Source organism: Macaca fascicularis, chromosome 1, assembly GCF_037993035.2.
Source record: "Macaca fascicularis isolate 582-1 chromosome 1, T2T-MFA8v1.1".
Taxonomy (NCBI): Eukaryota; Metazoa; Chordata; class Mammalia; order Primates; family Cercopithecidae; genus Macaca; species Macaca fascicularis.
Genome location: NC_088375.1, coordinates 166,223,764 through 166,246,888, shown reverse-complemented (window position 1 = coordinate 166,246,888; position 23,125 = coordinate 166,223,764). Strand labels below are relative to the sequence as shown.

General features: G+C 39.2%; 1 protein-coding gene across 3 annotated transcripts; it reads right to left on the bottom strand.

Moving 5' to 3' along the window:
* Positions 1-446: 446 nt before the first annotated feature.
* On the bottom strand, positions 447-21,778 carry RPE65 (retinoid isomerohydrolase RPE65). Of its 3 annotated transcripts, XM_045369072.3 has the most exons (14): positions 21,723-21,778; positions 20,438-20,520; positions 18,558-18,708; positions 16,670-16,777; positions 16,425-16,566; positions 12,747-12,894; positions 11,430-11,511; positions 11,062-11,194; positions 10,813-10,952; positions 10,060-10,189; positions 3,408-3,522; positions 3,219-3,313; positions 2,999-3,110; positions 447-1,549 (listed from the first exon to the last, which is right to left on the bottom strand). In XM_045369072.3, the coding sequence occupies exons 1-14, from the start codon at positions 21,731-21,733 to the stop codon at positions 1,398-1,400; spliced, it is 1,602 nt and encodes a 533-aa protein (XP_045225007.1). In that variant the 5' UTR covers positions 21,734-21,778; the 3' UTR covers positions 447-1,397. The 3 variants fall into 3 exon arrangements, with proteins under 3 accessions (XP_045225007.1, XP_015307538.1, XP_073883874.1); XM_015452052.4 differs by lacking the exon at positions 16,670-16,777; XM_074027773.1 differs by lacking the exons at positions 447-1,549; positions 2,999-3,110; positions 3,219-3,313 and adding an exon at positions 3,740-3,814 and having other exon boundaries at positions 3,420-3,522.
* Positions 21,779-23,125: the final 1,347 nt, after the last annotated feature.

Here is a 23,125-nt window from a genome sequence, read left to right as displayed (position 1 = left end):
ATTTATCTACAGTGACATATTCCATGCAGTTCCCTGGCATTTTCTTTCTTTTTGAGATTTTTAGTTCTATCTAGTAATTACTGATGGAAAAATAATGATTACATAAAAAATCTACAGGAATAGAAAAGAAGAAAAAGAAGAAAAAGTACCCAAATCTTAAGAGCAATTGAACTAGATGAGCTCTGGATGATTTTACTTTACAATTTCTACTTTTTTGTATTTTTAGGTATTCTTTGAAAAGTATGCTTTACTGAGTATTTGTAATTTAAAAAATGAGTTTGCATCTTATCTAAATAAAGACCAAATGGATACATCAGGTAACCTGGTTAGCTTGTTCCTTCAACCTGTTTTTACCTCGTCAAACACCATGCCGATCATCTTAGGCATCGTGGTATGTAATGCTTTCGAGCTTAAAACAGATACTAGAATTCAGATATAGAACATTATTTTTGTCAATATTTATTTTTAAATAATCTCTAGAACAAAAGAAATTTAAAAACAAAAGGCTTAAAATGCATTAATACTTGCATGTTAATAATTTAATATTTTTCCTGAATGATTGCACAATGCTTAAATATAATTAAACAAAAAAGATGCAATAAAGTATAATCCCCCAACATTATCCCATAATCTGATTTTAAGTAAATATTACATTTGTAAGTATTTTATGCTCTTTTTTTTAAATATAGTCACTACTATATGTACTTGCTTTTATGTTACATAGCTTTTAATATGTAACTTAATCTCTGAGATATTATTTAGTTGAGAGGCCTCAGTTGATTAAACATAGATTTTCTTATTATAAAATCAGAAATGATAGTACTTGCTTGTAATAAGTGGAAAGGTTAACATTCATAAGCTTCATAATCTTTGAGTAGTTACATATATGCAAAATAATTACCGCAATTACTCTTAGATGATAGTCCTTGGTTTGAGAAAAAGTTTGGTTTGACATTTAGTAATTAAGCCTTATTGCATGATACTTCCTTGACTCAGCAAAGTCACATACAATATAAATCAAGTGTAGAGGACTTTGGTTTTTAAATGTTAAAAATATAATTGGAGCAGATAGGTACCTAAAATATGCTCTTATAATAGGAATTAAAAGCCATTTAGTAAGTCCACATTCATTTCCTATTTCATTACTAAATATTTAAGAGTTTTTCAGTTATGGCCTGTCTCACAGAGGAAGTATGATTATCTAAATATGTGCTTTTTTTTTTTTGATAAAGGAATTGCTTGCTCAACTCTGCTTTCTGTAAAACATTGCAAAATTGTGTGCATCTGCTAATTAAAACCATGACATATAGCAGGCTAAAATAGAACAGAATTTGATTGCAGACCTGAAGCTGATTTTCTTGGTTTTGCTACCAAAACCATATCTTGCTAGAGTATGTTCAAGATTTTTTGAACAGTCCATGAAAGGTGACAGGGATGTTAATCTCCACTTCAGCCCGGGCAACTTCACTTAAGTCCTTGGCATTCAGAATCAGGAGATAAGCAGGCTTTTGTCCTGCTCCTGGGCTCACCACCACACTCAGAACTACACCTGTTTATCAGAAGTAAATAAGGCAATATTGAGTTTTTAAAAGCCCAAGCTATAGATTAAATGTCACTGAAATAATATAGGAGGTATTACATTGACAAATACAGAAAGCCATATGACCTGAGTTCTTTTTCTGACTCTTGTACCACCTGGCATGAGACCACCTAAAGAGGTCTTTTAAACTCTTTATGTACCCTATCTAAACTGTAAGCTCTAAGAAGGGAGTGTCATGTCTGTCTTGCTCACTGCTATATCTCAATATTCTATGACAATGACTACAGCATAGTAGGTACTCATTAAATACTTACTGAATAAATGGATCTGTTCTTATCTGTAACATAAAAATATAGCACCTGCTGTACATACTGTAAAAACTGTGATGATCAAATGAAAAGTGTGTATTAAAAGACTTTGAAAGTAGTAAGATATATCATATGTATGGTTTCTAAGATTGATCTGGAAGCTGACTTCCTTCAAACAAAATGAGAATAAATTTTTTATAGTTTTGACTGGATATATAAAGTCATTTAGTGTGAAATGAGTTTGCATCTTATCTAAATAAGATAAATAGTTTTCCATATTTTAATCCCATAGACTGTAATCTATCTCCCTGTCCCAGCCGAGAAGCAGTTAACTAACACTGATGATTTGCAATTTGAGTTACTGTATTTGAGTTGCTGGTGTGGCTCTGGGTCTTTTTCAAGCCCTAGCTTACTGAAAGAATGGATGAAAATGATTTACAGAGCTTCCTTCTCATTCTCTTGTATCTGCTATAATACTTAGAATTATAGCTTCTCTTCTTAGAATTACTATTTTTTAGAAATATGTCTTCATCAGGAAAGGCAAAAAGCTAGAATTCATGTTGCCATTTTTTCTTCCTTCTCTCCCTCATCTAGAGCAGACAGTGATGCTCCATCCTGACACCAAATGGTGCTTCGACATTTTTTTTCTACTGGTAATCAACAAGACCTGATCAAAAGATGAAAATTCTTTTCAAATAAGTTTAATTATTCGGTACTGTTCTATTTATAGTATTAAGGATCTTTTTTTTTTTTTTTTTTGAGAGGGAGTCTCGCTTTGTCGCCCAGGCTGGAGTGCGGTGGCACTATCTCCACTCACTTCAGGCTCCGCCTCCCGGGTTCACGCCATTCTCCTGCCTCAGCCTCCTGTGTACCTGGGACTACAGGCACCTGCCACTGCGCCCGGCCAATTTTTGTATTTTTAGTAGAGATGGGGTTTCACCGTGTTAGTCAGGATGGTCTCGATCTCCTGACCTCGTGATCCGCTCGTCTTGGCCTCCCAAAGTGCTGGGATCACAGGCGTGAGCCACCGGGCCCGGCCTAGGATCATTTTTTAGTATTACGGAATAATCAACCTTACTCCTTTCCTAATGAACTAACATACAGAACTGCAGTAAGAAGAATATTCAGACACAACAATTGCTTTCATTACCATCATCTTCTTCCAAGGCATCTGGGTGAGAAACAAAGATGGGTTCTGATGGGTATGAATCAGGCTCTTGCCAAACCCAAGTTTCTTTAGTTTTGACATTCAGCTTACAGAGCTGTTTGTGAGAAAGAAAAAAAATCAATCAAGCAATCAGTCAATATGCTCTACCTGACTAGCATATACTCAAAGCACTGTTCGAATATTAGTAAGAAGGATTAATTACCCTATCTGGAACAAAGTGATTCAAGCCAAGTCCATACGCGTATGTGTAAGGTTTCCCACAATACTTCTGGTAATTGATTTGAGGAAACTCAAACGCTACGAAATAGAGCACATGCATAGGAAAACTCTTAATCTCTTTGAAGGAAACATTTGCTCACTCCCGTGTGAGGTTTCCTCTAGATCATCTCACCTTGGCGAGGCCCTGAAAAGAGAACCTCAGGCTCCAGCCAGATTGTCTCGTCACTGCACAGAATTGCAGTGGCAGTTGTATTGGGGAGCGTGATTAAATTCTTGCCAGTGTCAGCCTAGGAGAGAAGATAACAGAAACCTCAGTGAGCAGGAAAGAATTCAAACAGCCAGAAACGCAGACTTCCTAAGCCTTGGCTCCTGAGTTCTTTTTTAGGTCAACGTGCAGGGAGGAACTGCAGGAAGCTATAGATGAGGGACCCTGGGATGTGACTGGGAAAGCTATCTGTGCCTGTGTCAGTCACTGGCTATGTATCACTGGGAAAGTCACATAACCTCTTAGGCCATCAATTTCTCTTCTGTAAAATGAGACCATCCTTGAAGAAAATTTAGGGCTCCCAAGAAAGGCCTCTGCAAAACAAAAAAAACAAAAACCAAACAAAAATCTCAAAACCAATAATAATAATAATAGTTAATGTTTTTCTGCAGAACAACAAAGACTTCAACTGCCTGAGTGATGAAAGAATGTATATCTCTTTCACAGTTAGAATATGTTTTGATTTTGCTTGAAAAAAAAAATCCTTACAGTTATGTTGACAAAAAGAAAAAAAAAAAACCCACTGGACCATATGTTTACTAGGATCTCTTGTCACACACACATGATTTTTCTGATTGTTTTATAAAAACAATGGACACTATGAGATTTTTCTAAGCACATATCTACTTTTTAATAATCTCATCAAATACTTGACTAGATATTTTGTTCTAGACTCTATTCTTGGCATTCAGGATATTTTGGAGAGTGAAGTCCCTGTCCTCTTGAAGCCTACATTCTAGTTCAAGGAGATATAAAATAAATGTAATTAATAAATTTTGTAACATACCACAAATGTGGTGAGAAAAAATAGAATAGAGGAAAGAAGATCAGAAATGTGAAGGGTAAATGGGTTAAAATTTGAATAGATGGTTAGGGTAGGTCTCTGAACAGGTGGCAGTGGAGACAAGACTCTTAGAAGATGAGAAATTTAGCAATGCACATATCTGGGGAAGAGCATTCAAGCTGAGAGAACAAATTGTGTGAAGGCCTGAGGGAGGAGGATGCTGAGTTTGTTTGAGGAGCATCAGAGAGTCCAGTGTGGATCCTATCGACTGGGCAAGGGGAGAGAATAAGAAAGGAAGGTGTAGAGGTCATGAGCCAGGCTATACAAAGCCTTGTAGGTCATTATGAGGACTTGATCTTTCTCTGTGAGTGAGTGATGGGAAGCCATTGGAGGGTTTCCAGCACAGGAGTGAGATGCTATGATTTATTTTTAGGGTAGACTTGTTAGTAGGGAGGATCCAAGAGTGGAATCAGGAAAACCAGTTTGTCTTGTAGTAATCTAGTTGAAAGAAAACAAGGGTTCATACTAGGCCAGTAGCATTGCAGTTAGTGAGAAGTGGAAGAAGGGGAGGACACAGTCAAGAAGATTTCCTATTAAATAAGATATGGGACGAGGAAGAGGCATGAAAGTAAGAGAGGCATCAAGCATAACACCAAGGTGTTTGACCTGAACAAAGCAAGATTGATGTCACAACAAAGATGGGAACTACAGGTAGAGTAAATTTTTGGTGGGGGAAGATGAGAAGTTCAGGTCTTGTCTTATTAGACTTGAGATGTCTATTGGACATCCAAATGCAGATGTGGAGCTGGCACTAGCAGGTACGAACCTTGAGTTTAAGAAAAAGCTAAAAATGTAAATGCATAAGGCATGAATATTTAACAACAAGTGAGTGTAGAAATGGAAGATAGGAGAACCAAGGCCTTCCAACAAGATGAGGAATGAGAAGGTAGCTGGTTGGGGCAAAAATGTCAAGAGAAGGATTTTTTAAGAGCCTGATAAAACTGATCCATTGAAAAGGGTAGGAGAGTGGTAATCTAGGAAAGATGGGGAGAATTGGGAGAGTGATCTCCCTGAGAGGGTGAAGGAGGATGAAAGAGATCAATTCTGGATAGGAAGATGGATAACTCAGTGTATGAGTACAGCTGCTGGTGGGTGGCTAGACGTGGTGGCAAGTCTATGGTTCCTTTCTGATTTCTTTCATTTGTTTCAGAGAAAAAGGAAACATAGTCATCAGCTGCATCTGAGTGTGGAGGCGGGAAGTGGGAGATGGTAAAAGTTTAAAGAAAGAAGGTGTGGAATATTTAACTAGCAAAGTGAGAGAGTAAGTGAAGCAGGGAAATGTAGCAGAAAGATTTGTGGTCATGCATCTAAAATTGGACCAATTAACATGATTGTGCCTTGTCTGCACTTACTTGGGCCTCAGAGGTATAAGTATGGAGGGGGTGGAGAGTTGACTTTAACTAGAGTTGTGGTTTTGACAAGTGACTTTGATAAAGTAAGAAAAAGGCAAGGGAAACGAAGGTCTACATGAGAAAGTGATGTAATTGTTGACCGTAAAGCTTAAATTGAGTGAGGAGAGAAGGTAAATCCTCAACGGAGTGAGAGAGAATGAGAAAGTACTGTGTTCAATGGATTGGAAGTTCCTGGTGGAAATTGCAGTAGGGCAAGTGATGTTGAAAGATAAAAGGTCAGAGTGTGTCATGCTTGAAACTGAGATTATGGAAGGAGTATAGTCTTAAGTACTGGCAAGGTCGAGGGTATGAAGGATATATATATATATATATATATACACACACACACACACACACACATCACTTGGCTATATGATTAGATAAAATGAGATGAAAACTTGGGGAATTTTAAGCGTGAATAGAGGGAACAATGATCTGAAAGCAGCAAAGAGGAAGGACACCTACCCCAACTCCAGGCTAAGTGGTAAAAGGGCTGTACCCTGTGCAGAGGAGAAACTGCTTCCACTGGAAATTACTGTTGGGGAGACTGGTGTCCTTAGGGGAGAGAGCCAGATTTTGGTTAAAAAAAGAAGGTGAAGGGAACATTCTAAGAAGAGAAGACAGGAGATTTTTCTGGTGGTGGACTAAGAATTAAAAGTAAATAGTGGAAGATTTTCAGAATAGGGAAAGGATAGGAGGTGGGAGCCAATAGAGGAGAAGATTCTGCAAGATTTTGTGAAATAAGGGACTCGAGGTACTTAGTGATGATGCTGGGAAGAAGTGAGGGGTGTGCACATGTATGCATATTTATGTACATGCATACAATAAGTACAAATGTCTATGTCTCTGTTTAATATATTATTTATGTGGTTTCAAGTTGAATTTGTTTACTTTGCTCTATTTTGCTTATTTTTCTTGTTAAATTAGATTTCCTGTTTGTTTGTTTCATGAGACGGGGTCTTGTTCTGTTTTGTTTGTTTGTTTGTTGAGACAGGGTCTTGTTCTGTTCCCCAGGCTGGACTGCAATGGCATGCAGCTCACTGTAACTTTAAACTCCTGGACTCAAGCAATCCTCCTGCCTCAGCCTTCCAAGTAGCTGGGACATAAGACCTTTCTATTTCTCTCTTCATTGCCAAACTTTAAAAAATGTACATTCAGTAACTGCTTCCAGATACTCAACTGTTTACCTTAAGAGCCCTGAAACCTGACTTCTGTCTCTCTCACTCTATTCCCTTAGAGATCACCAAACCTAATGCTTCATTCTTAGTCTTCAGCCTTTTCAACTTGTCTGTAGCAGTGAGCACCATATAACCCTCACCTGCCCTCATCTTTGTGACATTACTCTCTCTTAGTGGGAACTAGGGCCTTCTGGTGGCTCTTGTTTCTTTTTCTGGCTTCTCTTGTTTCTACCATTTTCTACACGTGGGTATTTTCTGGAGCTACTATGCTTGGCTATCTTCTCTCTCAGTATTCTCTGGCTTTCAAATTCCTTATTTTTTAAATAAGCAAATTTTAAATGTTTCTTTTCAAAAACCTATTCTAAAGTATGATTTTCTCCCCACTAGCAGTCTCATCTCTCTATTTTTATATATTTTATTATCATTTCAATACCAATAATTATAGGCTTTACTTTTGTTTAAAAACCTTCACTGTCTCCCCATTACCAGTTCAATAAAGTGCAGATTTCTTAGCCTGGCCTTAAAGCCTTCTAAGATTACAATGTACTTTTATAACTTTTTATCCCATTTACTCTACTACTTTTGCCTATGTTCCCACCAATTATAATAGCCAATTCTCTCTGCGTGTCTCCCTCTCCACTTCTCTGTCTGTCCTCAAACCGTTCTCTCTGTCTTCAGTTGTTTTGCCTCAATCCCATCTCCACCTGCCATATTACTGCCCATTGCAAATAACTATGTTCCATGAATCTCCCCTGCACTATCATCTGACTAGCTATTAATACATCAATTTATCCCTCCTGAGAGTACTACCCCTGTGCTGACATGCATGGCTATTCCCGATTCGCCTTCTTTCTCTGTGATACACTAGGTAATGGGCTCCATGAGAACCAGAAGTGTATTCTTTTATGTATCCACTGAAACAAAGAGTGTGATGCCTGTTGTAGTGGCTACTCAATAACTATTAGAAGAAAGAGGAGACAGATTAAATGATGTTAGACATTTGTTATCATTATTACAGTTCCCTATTCTGTAATTGGGTAATATTTCTTCGGGCAATGATAACCATACAGTTAGAAAAATCCTTCCTTTTTCTTTATTTTGAAATGTGAATATTTAAGTTAAGTGATCCTTTTTTATTCCCTTAATTTAAAGAAGATTTTGATTTTTACCATTACTAACAAAATAAGAGTTTACTGAAAAACTGACTCATCCATTTGGCGAGTATTTTGGGGACACTCAACTACATGTCAGTGATATGCTTCCTAAGGGAAAAGCAAAAATCCTTAAGGTACCTAGATTGATCTCTCTCCATGACCTTTCTTTGGAGCTCCAGACCCATGTATAGCAGCTGCCTATGGAATGCTTTGCTAAGGCTATTGGGTACTTTCAAATTAACATCTGTAAAGTAAAATGTACTCTTTTTTCTACAAGCTAGCTCCTCTTACTTCTATTTATTTATTTGAGATGGAGTTTCGCTTTTGTTGCCCAGGCTGGAGTGCAATGGCATGATATCAGCTCACCTCAACCTCTGCCTCCTGGGTTCAAGTGATTCTCTTGCCTCAGCCTCCTGAGTAGCTGGGATTACAGGCATGCACCACCATGACCAGCTAATTTTGTACTTTTAGTAAAGACGAGGTTTCTCCATGTTGATAAGACTGGTCTTGTACTCCCAACCTCAGGTGATCCACCCGCCTCAGCCTCCTGAACTGCTGGGATTACAGGCGTGAGCCACCGTGCCTGGCCGGCTCCTCTTACTTCTGTGTTTTCAGTTCAATGAATTATACCATCGTTCACTCAACTGCTCAGGGTGGAAATCTTGAAGGCATCCTGAACTCCTTCCTCTCTCTTACCCCTCACATGTAATTAGACACCAACTGCTGTTGATTTTGCTGCCTAAATATTTCTCAGCTTTGCATCTTCATCTCTCAGTCACCATTTTCTTAACTCAGATACTTATTCCCTTTTATTTGCCTCATTGCATTAATCCTGTAATAGGGCTTCTAGCCTCTACTCTAGACTCCTCACTTTCCAGTCTGTCGTCCATGATGCTGCCAGAGTAAACTTTCTGAATCACAGATCTAATCATGTCCTAAAATACACTTAAAATACACACTTAAAATATTTAAATGGCTCCCTTTATTTATATAACACTCAAAGGCTTATGTAGCCCATTGCAATATTGCTCCAACCTATCTTTCCAGTCTCTCTGCCCAATACCCATCTTCCCTACACCCCTAAATAAACCAACCTCAGCAACTACTTCATATTTATAGATGAAATCTTGCATTTTTAACTCCTTCTTGCCTTTATAGAAGCCCTTTTGCCTGTCTGTAACTCAACCTCAATCTCCTCCCTCTTTCTCATTCTTCACAGAGCTTACAAACTTGCTTAAGAGCAGTGGTGTTTGGTTCTAAATTGAGTTTATTTTCTACGACACCATACCTAAGCCTTTGGTACAAAGTTTTACATTCCATGTAGCTGTTTCAATAACCCCTTTTGTGCAACCAGGGAGCAAATAGATATAAAAGAAAGCATATGTTCACATATCTATATGTTAGAATTATATTTTATTGATTTTTACTGGTATTTCCATCACACTGCAAATTCTAGATGTTACTCTGGTTATTCTAAAAAGATAGTCTCTAAATACAGGGAAGAAAAAAGTAGAAATAAAGAGATGACTGTCTATTGTTAGTAATGATTTTTAACCTCTAGCATTATTTTTCAGAAGATTTATAGAAAACCAAAACAATGAACTGATTTCCCTACGAGGGTACTTTTTGATGCTTCATCTCAAAATTATTTAAAGTATTTATATTATTGATAAAGTATCATAGGAATCAGTGGATCTGCACTATTCAGCGAGGAAGTATATTTTAAAGACAATTTTGTTGATACAAGAACAGCAGATTTAGAATCAAAAAACCTGGTTCTTATCCTGGCTCTGCTGTAGTTGCTTTTGCTAAGTCACATTACTCTTCAGAGCTTTAGTTTCATTTGTAAAATGAAGGAAGTTTAATTATTTTTAAAGCTCCTTCTAGCTCTCAAATTTCAAGACTTTATGTATAAACATGAGGCAGGAGGACAATTCCTGAGAGAGATGAAACATTCTGGTTAAATCTGAAATCTATGGAGAAGCAGGTTACCTTGTCAATATTCAAAGGAAGTACATATCTCCTAACTTCAGGTTGGGGAGCCTTTCTGGCATTTTTTTTCACTTCTTCCCAGTTCTCACGTAAATTGGCTAAATATAAGTAATTATAAACAAACTCAAATCTGCAAAAATAAAAAGTCAAACATGAGCACAGGCAATTACAAATAATTTTAGAGAGATGATTCATGCCTTTTTAAGCACAAGTGCCTGCCTGTTCTTTATTCTACAACCCAGAAACTGCTATTGAGCCAGGTGTATTAGATCATTTCCTCCTGCCCACACTGGATGAAAATAAAGAAACCGGCTTAATGGATTTGTTTAAGTAACAGCAGCTTTGAGATATTTTCTGTTCTGCTTTCCTGTCACCATTCTGTTTGTGTCTTTAGGGGCTGTTGTCTTTTTAGTGACTTGGCCAGTCTGGGAAACGCAAGCCTTTTTCTCCCTTCTCAGAGAGGATGGGGCTCAAGTTTCCCCAGTGATTTTGTCAAGTTTAAGTTCACCTCTGAGGTCACGGAATCTTTTGTTTTCAGGTGGGGTTCGTGGACCCAATTAGTTTTCAATCATTAACCATAGTTTTGATGTTCAGATTACCTAAACTCCCTGCTACTTTCTCAATTACATTTTTGACTCTTGCATACCTCTTGCTATTTTAGATGTGATTCCGATTGAGAGCAGCATCCCCATAAAAGCCCCTAATTTCCAGGAACAATGGGAGATGTCGCATTTATCCAGTATCCTTTCTTACCCTTTCCAGCAGCAGAGATCCACAATCAGAAACCCATTGTCTTCATAGGTGTTGATGTGATGGAAGAGGTTGAAAGGAGAAGTCCTGTATTTATTATTGAGGTACTTTTTCCTTTTTTTGTCAGCAATATGAAGCCAAACCTTGAAAAATGAGGAAAATATTTTGATGCATTTAAAAAGGAAAAAAGTGTACATTATTAAACACACCTTCTTCAGAATCACAAGCTCAACAAATATATCTAAGACTTACCCCCATGGTTTCATTGGACTCAAAGCAATCCATGTAGTTGGCTCCCCAAAGACTCCATGAAGAAAGGAACTTGAACAGGTTAATTTTGACTGGTGTCTCCACAAAAACGATGTAGTTGGGAGTCAGACCAAAACTGTTCAGAAACACAAACGGGCTTGTGAATGAAAGGGCTGATTCTTAAGTCACAAACAAATTTGTATACATGCGGTATGCTCAGTTACAAGAATCAACAGTGCCTACATGAATTAATTATGTTTAAATTTAGTTTTCTGAAAAAAAAATTGTGATCAGGATTGATATCAAAGGTAGGCAAAGCAAATCTTTAAACTTGAGTTTTCCTGAAGATTCATAGCAGGCCTTCAAGTTACCTATGAACGTAAGATGGCTTGAATCGGTCACTGCAGGGGAATTGTACAACGATCTCTGACTTGCTTATTGGATCTTCCTTGTCTGAAATAAAGTGGTTTTAAAAGGCTTTGGAACAGCCTCTTATTTTTTTTAATACAAAGCATTTAGAACAGCTTATACAGGCAAAGAAACACATTTTGATTGTTTTAGAGAGGTTATTTTCGTTTTCTCCATCATTTGCACTTCTTAGTGAAATTTCATGTGACGCTTCAAAATCACCCAGGAAAATCCAAATAGCAGCAGATTTGGAAACGTGCATTCAAATAGGGTGTGGCAAGCGGAGTATAGTGGAGTCACATCTTGTAATAGCTGGAGGTGGGTTTTAAGTCAGGGGAGTAGGGAAAAAACCTCAGAATGGGCAAAATGCCTTTTGCAACATCTTAAGATGCCCAAAGGATATAGTTTAGATGGGTTTGTGTCAATAGCGCTGTGCAGTAATTCTTAACACACATTAAAATGTACTCACTAGTAAGTGAATGTCCTCAAACTTTAGTGTGCATCAGAATCACATAAAGAGCTTCTTAAAATACTGACTGCAGGCTCCACTCCCCCAATTTCTCATTCAGTCTGCCCTGGACAGGGCTCAAGATTTGCATTTCTAACGGTTTCCTAGGTGATGGTCTTGGTCTGAGAACTATACTTTAAGAACTGTACTAAATAATACTAAACAAAAATCCATATACATTCAAATAATTCCATCATCAAGGTGGTGAACAATGAACCTGGCAATAAATGGAAAATGAATGGAGAATTCTTGGGTACACTCCTTTTTGCTGTAGTTTTTTTTTCTATAGTATTTATATGAGTTAACAGATTTGTTTGTAGTTTTGGGAAGTAAGCACAACATACTTAGTACACTCTCATACGTGTATGTATGCTATTATGCACACATACATGCTTATTTAATTTAGTTTTGCCTAGCACATGGATAAGTGCTCAATAAATGTTTGCTAAGTTTGAATCCAAATTGTATATGATCAAATCCATATATATATATTATGTATGTATATATATGTATATATACGCACTACATTTTTAAATTCTAGAAGAGAACTTGGACACTTGCTTTCTATATTTTCAAGTTGTCATCCTTTGATATGATGCCCTTGGGCATTAGGACCCTTATAGGGTAGGGGTGAGGGCAATATTTCTGAAATCTGAGAGTAATTTAAGTATGCACAAAATGCTATTCTGATATTCTGATCTTTCTCACAACACAGTAACCTTCTCACAATACAGATACTTGTTTTCAGAAGAGGACAGATTGGTAAACTCACCTGCTTGCAGTGGTGGGATCTTTACAATGTTGTAGGCAATTGAAAAATTTTTTCCAAAGCAATTACCAATATTGTAAACGGTTCCATCATTTTCAATGTGGGGGTGAGCAGTGGCTCCATTGACGGAGACGTAGTTGCAAAGATCAACCTACGGAAGTAAAGTGAATGTCCTCTCATTGAGAGAAGGAAGATACATTATACCTTTGTCCCTAGGTCTGAGGTCACCACTACCCCCTTGAACTCTCACCCTAAGTGCACTTTCTCTTTCTTCTCATCTCTCTGGATTCTACCCTCTTTCACCTTGAGTTCCCACCTTCATGCAGAGCACACTGCCCCTCATGTGTCTGAATCTGGAGTTACCTGTGACATCTCTTTATCTGATGTGTACTATACAAGGCTCTGGTTAGTTACTTTTAGTATATGCAGATTGACCTCAAGCCATAAGTTTGAGTCTTCAGACTTTTTTATACACTTATTATTGTATTAGATTTAATTGTATAAAATTGCTAATATCCAAAAATTGTTGATTTCAAAAAATGGCAATTTTGTATGATACTGTGTAAATACCAACTATGTGTCTTGCACGCAGTACTATATGAGTTTGGAACTGAAAGGGACTTCAAGCTTCATGTAGTATAGAAAGTCTTAATTTAAATAGACTTTAGGAGAACCATGGATCTCTTTTAATTAAATATAAACATTTCAGGCAAAACATTCAGCATTTAATTCAATTTTATGTCTCATAAGAAGTTTAGAACTGCAAATGTAACACAAATCTCTGTTTGCAGAAGGATAAATTGAGGTCTCAGAGAGATCAAGTGTCCTGTTTAAGGATAAAGAACTACATAAATCAGCACTAGATTTCTACCTGGGACCTACTTGGTAAAGATTTATTGAATGAATAATTAATGGAATATATATTTATAAATTATTTCCAATTAATTTGGGGGATTTTTTTAAAGCATAGGACATTTTAGCACACTTATTTAAATAATAAGCAAGATACTCATTTATTCAATCAATCATTTATCAAATGCTCTGGGCTTTCACTATGTGCCAGGTACTGTACTGTACCAGGGCCCAGGAAAGAGAAGATCTTTGCTTTCAAGAACTTCATTCTAGACTTGTGCTGTTCTATTAATATAGTGACCACTAATTTTTAGATAGAACTTCAAATTCAGCTCCTCAGTCACATTAGCTACATCTCAAGTGCTTAATAACACCGGGATAGCACAGTTATAGAGCATTTCCATTATTGCAGAAAGTTCTATTGGCAGCACTGCATTAGACCAATAAGCTGGCATAAAGCACTGCGAGTGTGCAATGGCGTCATAGAGAAGCACCATGTAGTCCAGACCGAGGGATTAGGCAGTTTTCCTGAGAAACATGACTCCAACTAATGTTTGAAAGGTGAGTAGAGTTAGCCAAGTGGAGCAGGATGACAGTGTGTTCCGGGGAGTGGGAATCCTAACGTAAATGCCTACTGTAAATGCATAGACTTGTGAAATAATGTGTGCTGTTTGGCAATTACTAGTCATTTAACCTGGCTACCATGAAGAGCATGCATAGAGGAGGGGAAATAAGAGTGGGCCAGACACAAAGACCTTCACTTGGACTTTATTTGGGAAGTTATGGATTCCCTAGGTGGAGTAATAATTTCATATTTACATTTTAAAATTTCCTACTGCTGCCTTAAATAAATTGTATTTAAGGGAATCAGTCTGGAGGCAAAGGCACTGGTTAATAAGAGTAAACAATAAAAAATTTCACATTTTAAAAATTACATTTTACACTGCTAGTAACAATGGAACCTGACCCCTTCCTAATAAAGTCTACTCTGGAGCCATACCATAGCTTCTATATTTCTAATTAAAATACCATGTAATTGTAATACAGATTCCCTGTTAAAGTCAAAGGAATGACTTAGAAACTCAGGTTTTGTTCTTCTCTAAAGGAGCTACACTCACACTTGTGCATGGTTACATACACAGTATAAACAAGAAAGGGGAGTATATGTTAAGACGCAGTAAATAGTCTGTTGAGAATTATAGATCAACTTGTGCTATTGAGACTCAATGTTGAGACTATTTTTTTTCTTCTTATTTTTACCAGTACTGCGTTTGTGGTTCTGGCCTTCAATTTCACCTCTTGGTCTCCCAGCTATACTGTATCTCTTTTACCTTCCCATATAGCTCACACATGGCTCCCCAAATAAACATCTTGAAGTATAGCCCTACTCATACTACTTCTTTGAGCAAAAACTTTCAGTAGCTTCCCATTAGCTAAACAACATATTCCAAATGTTTAGCCAATTATTCAAGCTTTTAGTTTCATCCTACCCTGTGTCTCATTATTCCCCTGACATTAACTACTCTAGGCAACCAGTTCTCCACTGGGAGTGTTATTGCCTGCTAGGGGAAGATATGGAAATGTCAGGAGCATTTTGGGTTAGTACAATGATTGAAAACATGACTGGTGTTTAGTGGATGAGGTCAGGGGTGCCAAACCTCTCCCATGTGTGAGGATGTCCCCATAATGATGAGTCACCCCCTGCCTAATGTCATACTAGTACCTCCACTGAGAAATGCTGCAAGTCTAGTCAAAGGACATTGTTCTCCAGTTTTCACGAACACCTTCTACCTCTATGCCTTTGATCACCTTACCCCCTCCATCTAGCATATCCTTCCCCTAAATTCCCTGAAGTCATACCTCTCGTTCAACTTCCAGCCCAAAACCTTTCCCTTTAAACCGTCTTTCACCTGTCCCACCTTGCATCACCAACTATTTCCAGAAGTTATTCCTTGAGTATTTGTGCTTTCTTAAAAGATTTTCCTTCTTAAAAGACTCATCATATTCTTTGTCCTATTACAGTTATATATTTCATTTCTCCACCTAGACATTAAATCACCTGATGATAAGAGCAATGCCTTGTAAGTAGGTGTATCTTAATAAATATTGGTTCAAAATGTGTATCTAAGGACTGCTGCATTGAGATTCCCTAAGTTCTCAGTAAAATTTGTCACTTCCTAATATTGCTGAAATTTTGTTCTATGCTATTTCATTCAAGATACAGCTTTATTTCTCATAAGAAGTATCTATAAGAAGGGGCAAATTAGTGCAACATACTTGCCTAGAACCATAAATAGCATGATTTTCAGTATCAGTAGCTATAATTTCTTGAGCACCCAGTATTTACCAGGTTCATGCTAGCTTATAAAAGCTATGAAAGACAGGGACCATGTTATCCTACTCATTGATCTATCCCTTGCATCTAGCATAAATTCTGAATATGGAAAGCACTCAATAAATATTTATGTCATGAATGAATGAATGAATATATTAGGCATTTTATATGGGTTTTCTCCAATCCATGTAAGTGTTTAAAAATTTATAGATGAAGAAACGATGTTTGTCCTATGTCAAATAGCTAGTCATTGTTGACAACGCTAGGATTTGAAACTTAATCTGGCTCTCATGTTCTTTTCACCAAATTGCACCAATTGCAGGAAAGCATCATAGACAGAGGCAATCAGTGCAGTCCATTTGGAGCTTAGAATGGTCATTCTGTGTGTCCTCATCAAGTCAGAATCAAACATTCACAGCATGAATAATTTATGTTGATTTAATTTTAAGTTACAAATTCTAAATTCCTGAACATCACCTAGCACTGTGTCCTACCTGCTTAATTGTCTCCAAGGTCTCTGGATTAATCTTTGTAATAAAGTTGGTCTCTGTGCAAGCGTAGTAATCTTCCCCCACTGGGTAGACATTAACAAGGGCATTGTCGGTAACCTCCACTCCTCGAAAGTAAGAAAAAAACCTGTAGAAGCAAATGAATTTTTCAGTCCAGTAATTTTCAAGCCATGAGAGAAAAAGGGCTAATGTAAAATGTCTTGAGTAACATTCAGTTTGGGTTCAGTAACCTGGAAAATATATTCTTGCAGGGATCTGGGAAAGCACAGGTGCCAAATTCTGTTATGACGATCCTTTTCTCAGTCATTGCCCGTACGTAAGCATCAGTGCGGATGAACCTGAAGGACATTGAAACATAAGGAAGGGTATAGACAGGAGCAATCCGTACAGCCCATGTGGAGCTTCGAATGGCCATTCTATGTGTCTTCATCAAGTCACAATCATAAATGCACAACATGAAGAATAAAGGGTTTTATTAGCTCACTTTCTTGGGGTGACCAAGCAGGGCAGACACAATGTCCCACGAGTTTACATTTCTGTCTTCTAAACCTCACATATGAGGAAATTGAGGTTCAGAGGAGTTAAGTGGTTGGCATATGTAGCCAAGCTGGTTTAGAATCCTAGTTGGTCAGAGCTGGACAGCATGAACTTTCTGTATCACATCATGCAGCCCTGGGGGAAGTTCACATAGGACCCCCACCCCCGTCACCTACAACCTGTCAACCTAAACTTACTGGGGAAATTCCACACATGGTGTGCTGAATTATATTCTTCTCAATCTCTCTCTGTCTCTTTTATGTTTTTCTTCAATTTTAACATTTATTTTGTTTTAAAAATTAAGTGTTCTTGAATTCTATCTCTTGCCCAGACAGGTCTTAGAGTAGATAGCATACCTTGTCCAGGATTTCTCATGTGGACAGCCAGTTACAATCTGATTTTGTACTTTTATTTATTTATTTGAGACAGAGTCTTACTCTGTCACCCAGGCTGGAGTGCCGTGGCGCAATCTCTGCTCACTGCAACCTCTGTCTCCTGGTTTCAAGCTATTCTCTTGCCTCAGCCTGCCAGGTAGCTGGGACTACAGGCATGCACCGTCACGCCTGGCTAATTTTTCTGTATTTGTAGTAGAGACAGGGTTTTACCATGCTAGCCAGGCTGGTCTTGAACTCCTGACCTGAAGTGATCCAGCTGCCTCGGCCTCCCAAAGTGCTGGGATTACAGATGTGAGCCAACACGCCCAGTCACACTTTTATGAAGAAGAAAGAGTGCCCTGGTCTGTCGAAGGTATATGAAGCTTTATCTGAACTCCACACTAAGCTCTCCTGGCTACGTTTCTGCTTGGCATCATCTGTTTCTCTTCTATTATCACACAACTTGTCCTGCTTCAAGTCCCCTTTCACTGTTTCTTTATAGGTCTTGTCAAAATGCCTGAAATCTGTGGTGATCAACAAAGCCACTAATAGGCTTGAACGTGAAAGCAGAAGACAAAGTATTTGTTAATACTTCGTTAACAGGGGTTTCCTGGAATGACGATTTAGGGCTTCAATAATCTCTTGTTTTCAGAAAACTTCTCTTTCTGGTATCATTGTGACATGCTCTGTCCTTCACTACTTCGTGGCAGCCTCCCACCCTCTTACCAGTGGCCTTTCCAATTTTATAAAAAGAAAAAGGAATCAAGATGGCCAATAGTTTAATAATAATAACAAGCATCACAATAGCTATTATTATGAAGTGCTTTGTGTGTGCTAGACACTGTGCTCTCATTTAATGCTTGTAATGAACGTATGAGGTAGATTCTATTATTTCTCCCATTTTACTAATTATAAAACCAAGAATTGGAGGTCAACATCTTGCCAAAGGTTACCCCAGGCAAGTCATGTCTGTTGAATACAGGGTATAAAGCCATGCATGTTGGACCCCAAAGCCCTAGGCTTTAGCTTCTCCTTTATTCCATGATAGTGTTCCCTCGTGTCCAGGCAGACACACTGGCCCAGGTACATTCTGAGAAAGTGCGTATATAGGTTGCCTCCTGGGTCCAGAGGTTAAAACTCACATGGGAGGAGGAGCTGAGCTAGGCCCTACTTAGGGGAGGAGGAGGGGCACGGAGTGCTGCTTTACCTTCTGTGGTATGTGACGTGTCCTTCTTTGAAGTCAAACTTGTGCAGGAGGGCTTGCCCATCAAACAGGTGGTAAAATGGCTCAGATCCAACTTCAAAGAGTCCTGGCCCACATCGAAGGAGACTGCCGGTGAGCCACAGGGGGATCCTGCCTGTGATGAGGGGAGACAGAACGTTGCTTCTTATCCCTGCCTTGGGCTGGGCTTGTCCTTGGTAAGGCAGAGTGTATCCGCAGCCTGATTGGGCAGCTTCTTCCTCATAGTGCTGGCAGTGATTTTCATTCCCAGCCCTCGCGCTGGACAGCACTGAGAAAATGTCTGCTGACTTGACTCTCCTTCACTAGGAGACCACACCGTGGGAAATGTGGCGAGGCCCCAGAGTGTGGTTAAAGGATTGGAAGGAGTGAGGGAGAAGCATCTTGAGAGGACAGGGACTCTCCACCTAGATATCCCCAAACACCAATCCATTTGCCTTTTGCCATCTCATTTTTAAGAGGATTTTCAAATTTCTTGATATATTTTAGTAGAGTGAGGAGTAGAAGGATGGATTAAGAACGGGAATAAATATATTTTAAAAAGATGTGTCTGTAGAAAAAAAACTTTTAAATGAATAAACAGGGCCGGGCGCGGTGGCTCAAGCCTGTAATCCCAGCACTTTGGGAGGCCGAGACGGGTGGATCACGAGGTCAGGAGATCGAGACCATCCTGGCTAACACGGTGAAACCCCGTCTCTACTAAAAAATACAAAAAACTAGCCGGGCGAGGCGGCGGGCGCCTGTAGTCCCAGCTACTCCGGAGGCTGAGGCAGGAGAATGGCGTGAACCTGGGAGGCGGAGCTTGCAGTGAGCTGAGATCCAGCCACTGCACTCCAGCCTGGGCGACAGAGCGAGACTCCGTCTCAAAAAAAAAAAAAAAAAAGAATAAACAGGAATCCTGGCTCTTTAAAATCTAGAGCTATATCCCTCTGTGAGTGTGAGCTACTGCCTGGATGAAAGTCAATCTGCTGTAGCAGGAAGTCCACAGGGTTGGATGTCAGGGACCTGACTTCTGGTTTAGGATCAGCTCACATGTCATCTCTGGACCTCAGTGTCCTCATCTGCAAAATGTGGGGTACCCAAGAGAGTCCTTAAGGCCTCTCAGCTTTCACAGTTAGGTTTGTCCCTAAAAACCCAGGTAGATTTATCCTTTGAGAGGGGCAGTGCTTGACAGTGTTTCCTTGATTCTTACCAGTGAATTTTTTCAAGCAAATGGATTATTTCCTATAGCTAATAATGATACTGATAGTAATAATTACTGTCTATTGATCACTTTGTGTTGGATATTGCATGAATCATTCTATTTACATTACTCCACTTAATTTTCACAAAATCCTTAGCTTTTGTAGATAAGGGAATTGAGGCTCAGAATGTTGAAGTAACTTAGAGGATTCACAGACAGTGAAATGATAGTTAGGTTTGCATCTACATCTGCCTCCCAGCAGAACCAACATTTCTCTAATAAAATGGGCATGAAACCCACCACCCTTTCACATTCCCAGGTGCTTGTCACTGGACCTTCATTTATTCAGACACCTATGGAACAGATATTTATAGGACATTTACTATGTGCCAGGCACTGAACTAGGCACTGACAGTTTGAAGATGACAAAGGTGTAATCCTGATCCTTACGGAATTCCAATTAGGTAGCGTTTTTCTACCTTAGAGAAATAAAGTAAAGGCAAATGAAAGAAAATGGGTTCTTGCTATAAAAAGCCCAAACCACCTGATCTCTCTCCCTGTGACCCACAGGGGGAGTCTGCATTGAGAGATGCCAAGGAATAGGAAGCCAGAGAAGAGAGACTTTGACATAAAAGAGGATGGTTTAAAGATGGGCGAGACCAACCTGTTACATGAGCCGTGAGCGGCGAGGACAGTTCCTCCACAGTTTCAAACAGTTTCTTGTAACCACCAGCAGGATGCTCGACCCTGAAATAGTGGAAGAATAAGGAAGAAGCCCATGTTGACGCTCCAAGTCTGCAGAGATAGAGGCAGAGCTGCAGGAGACAAGGCACTCTAGGGCTGGCTCAAAGCCCGTTCTCTTCTGCCAGTCTAGTTTCAGCCGGTCGGTCGGTGGAGGGGACGGAGGCATGGGAGCCGGGGAAGGGGGGACGGGGGAGGGAGGAGCACATGAGGCTAGGGGTGAGGAAGACTACTCAGGTATGGAAGGGGGTCCCAGATCACTGCTCTGATGTCAAGAGAAATGATCTCTCTTTTAATGTCAATGGTCACAGTGAACTTAATCCTGTCCTCTGCAGTTTTTCCTTACTTCGGAAGACAAATCAATCAATCCTACTGCCATCACTTCACTTCCTAAAATTTGTTACTAAACAGGGTCCTTCCCACAGTATTCTCTCACCCTATCAACATGCTCAGCTCACTGCGTCATTCATTTTCTTGCCTCAAGGAGAGACTCATTTATCTCCTTCCTAGGGGTTGGGAGATGACAGCTTTTTGGGTCGGGTACCTCATCTTTCATTATTCACTCATATTATACCACAATTTTTCCCCATGATCTCATTTTTCTACCAGTCCCCAAGACCTACAGTACTTTTTCATCATAGTCAGACCAGGAGATTCAGGTTCTTTATTTTTGTTTATTTTCTACCTCCTCTGTTCAGTTTTATTTTATAACTTAAAAAAGTGGAATCTCTGACCAGACTCAATTATAATAATTACCTTTTACTCAGCAATTACTATGTCCTGCATACCATAAAAAGAACTTTGCATGGTATTAGCTCTTTTAAATCTCACAGTAACATAATGGAGTAAAAGCTATTGTGACATCTTTCTATATACGGGAAAAGCTAGACTTAAAAAGTTAGGTAATTTGTCCAAAGTCACATGCTAGGAAATGACTGGGCAAGAAGTGGAGCCCGAGTCTGTCTGAAATCCCCATACTCAAGACTGCTTCCAAACCCTGGGCTAAGTCACACAAATCCCCCATAATTTGGACCTGAATTCTAGAGAGTTGCTTTAATACATAAGCAGGAAAAAATGTCCCCACCAAATTTTAAGGGTCTTTCCTAAACAGGTCGTGAATCAATGCCTTCTCTTCAGGAGCTCTTGATATAGCGCATTTATCATGAATCCACTAAGGTGTTTTTAAAAAGTCTCCCAGAAATACTTACTGGATAGACATTTTCTTCCAGTTCAGGATCCAGAGTTCTGGCACCAACTGCAGAATGAAGAAGCAAGTTCCCAGCCAGGGGCCTTTTTATGCCTTCTAAATCCCCTAAAAGGAGCTATGGCTTTGGGAGCCCTTTCCCACCCCTTCAGCTGAGGGAGGGGGAACAGAAGTTGCTTTCAGCTCTCAGATCCTCCTGATACTTGAGCTTTATTTGGGCTTGCTGTTCCCATAACAGTTATTTGGCTGTTTTCCAGAGACCTCAATCCTTCCCAAGGAGAATGAGAACAGATTAGAAAGAAAGGACCCGGGTGGGAGTGGCCAGCATCAGGCCTGAGCTGATCCCAGTCACCCCACTGGACCTTGGCACCGTTCTCTGGGGCCCACCTCCCTGTAATGCCTCTGTGCCTTCATTCTCACCCTCATTCATTCACTCACTTATGTTTAAAAATATCTATAAACATACTATCTATGAACCAGACAGAGATGGGTATTGTGCCTGTCCCTGTCTTCACAGGTCTTATAACTCTGTAAGAGTTACAGGAAACAAACTATTCAACAACTTTTGATTAGTGCTGAGATTGGAGAAGTATAGAATGTTATGGAAGCACATTGTGCACCTCTAACCCTCTCTGGCCACCTTATTGATAGCATTCAGTACCAATATTCTTCCAACCAGGTTGAGGACTTTTGATTTGCTGAGAATGAAATTCTGCATATCTTTGCTTGTCACTTATGCCTGTCTGTTCTCTGCCTGACCTTATTGTCCATTGGTATATATTTGGCACTCAGAGAGTATGCAGCACTAATTCATTCATATCCCCACACTCTTTCATTAAGTCTCAGTTGTTTGCCAGCACAGACATGGTGCTGCCCAAAGAAGTCCTTGGAAAACAGGCAAGATATATACTATGCCAGCTGACAACCTTAATATTTTTTGAGAAACTCATTAACAATTTTAAATTCAGTTAGTAGTTATGGCTACTTACCCTAGGGGTCTTCTTCAACAAAACTGTATAACAATTAATCCAAGTGCTTCCCAAGATATAAAACAATACTTCATTTCCTTACAGTGAGGGCATAGTCATGTGATGGGCTCCACCCATTAGGGAGAGTGGTAGAAGTCCTAGTGGTAGCACCTGGGGATCAGCTTCCATAATATCTCTGCCCACCCAGGGAAATTGTAGTGTCTCCATTCCACCGTGGAGCCTAGAAAATTGTTACTGGCTGGGTAGCCTCCAAGCTCCATCCTTTAGCCATCCCAGAGATTCTGTTACCTCCCTAATATTTAAAATATTTGCATTCTGCTTTATTAGAGTTAGTTCCATTATTTGCAGCTAAGAACCCTATACCTATAAAATGATGGTAGTATAAAATACTACCATCACTTTTTTGGGGGGTATAATC